This window comes from Apis dorsata, unplaced genomic scaffold, assembly GCF_000469605.1.
Source record: "Apis dorsata unplaced genomic scaffold, Apis dorsata 1.3 scaffold_37, whole genome shotgun sequence".
NCBI lineage: Eukaryota > Metazoa > Arthropoda > Insecta > Hymenoptera > Apidae > Apis > Apis dorsata.
The window spans coordinates 402409-403449 of record NW_006263339.1 but is presented as its reverse complement, the minus strand read 5'-3'; the positions used below and the strand labels follow the sequence as shown (position 1 = coordinate 403449).

The window sequence follows — 1041 nt, the reverse complement described above, 5'->3', positions numbered from 1 at the left end:
CGAAGTCGGCCACAGGGAGCCGGTGGTGGGCGCCCCCTCGTCGCTGAGAGGGGGGCTGGGGGTGCCGCTACGCCACGAAGCCCCGCTGCTGCTACTGCTGTTCGATGTGCCGCCGACTCCTGGCGAGCCGACCACCATGCCGCCACCTCCGCCTCCTCGACCTCCCCAGGAACCTTCTCGAAAATAGCAGAGGATCGTTTTTAATTAAATTAATCATTGCTCCTCTCCATTCATCCGTTTCTTTGCTGAACGCGTGTTTGATTTAAATTTCGGGGTTTAAAGACTTCTCTTTTCGATTAACAATTTCGAATTCGTATAAATATAATATAATATATTTTATCTGTAGAAAAAATTCTGTATCTGTGTACGTACTCGAAGATTCAGATTAATGATTGGAATTGAAAGATCGATTAATCTTTTGAATTAAGATTAGATAGAACCTCTTGTCAGACATTGCGGCAAGGTTGAATTTATAGTCGCTTTCCTTGATCGTTTAAATGTACGTGATAAATATAAAAATTAATTTTTCTTTGCTTATATATATATCAATTTTACATTTAACTCCTAATATATTCTTAACTATTCCCTTTTACCCAGTCTCTTCTTTTTCAAATGAACGCGATAAAATAGTAGGATAATTTTATACAACTCGATAGGATTATTCGAAATGTAATACTAACCGTAATTATGTTGGCAGTGTAACGGTAAAGGATTGTGAGGGCTGTGTGGCGAGCACGAGAGCGACATGAGAACTAGCGCGGCTGTGCATTCATCCATGCAGTCGCCGCGCTCGTTTGTGCGACACCCCTCACGACCACATCCGTGGGGTATTCGCTCGCTCCAACCGCTGAACGATCGTTCAGAATCGTTGCTCGAGCTGGGTCGCCGCTTTCTGGATCTGGAACAATCGATAATCCACGATTCATTCAAGTTAAATTGTCGTGCAAAATCAAGATTCGTTCGGGTTAAGTTAGGTTAGATTAGGTTAAGTTAGGTTATGTTAAGTTAAATTAAGTTAAATTAAGTTAAATTAAGTTAAAT

At 41.7% G+C, this 1041-nt stretch overlaps 1 protein-coding gene across 1 annotated transcript in view; it reads right to left on the bottom strand.

Moving 5' to 3' along the window:
* The window catches only part of LOC102673231 (zinc finger protein 395), a 93183-nt gene that overhangs the window by 27227 nt on the left and 64915 nt on the right, over positions 1-1041 (bottom strand). The window contains exons 3-4 of the mRNA XM_031512946.1: positions 681-898; positions 2-173 (exon numbers count right to left, since the gene is read on the bottom strand). Coding sequence (XP_031368806.1) covers positions 2-173; positions 681-898 — 390 coding nt within the window. The remainder of the gene's footprint in view (position 1; positions 174-680; positions 899-1041) is intronic.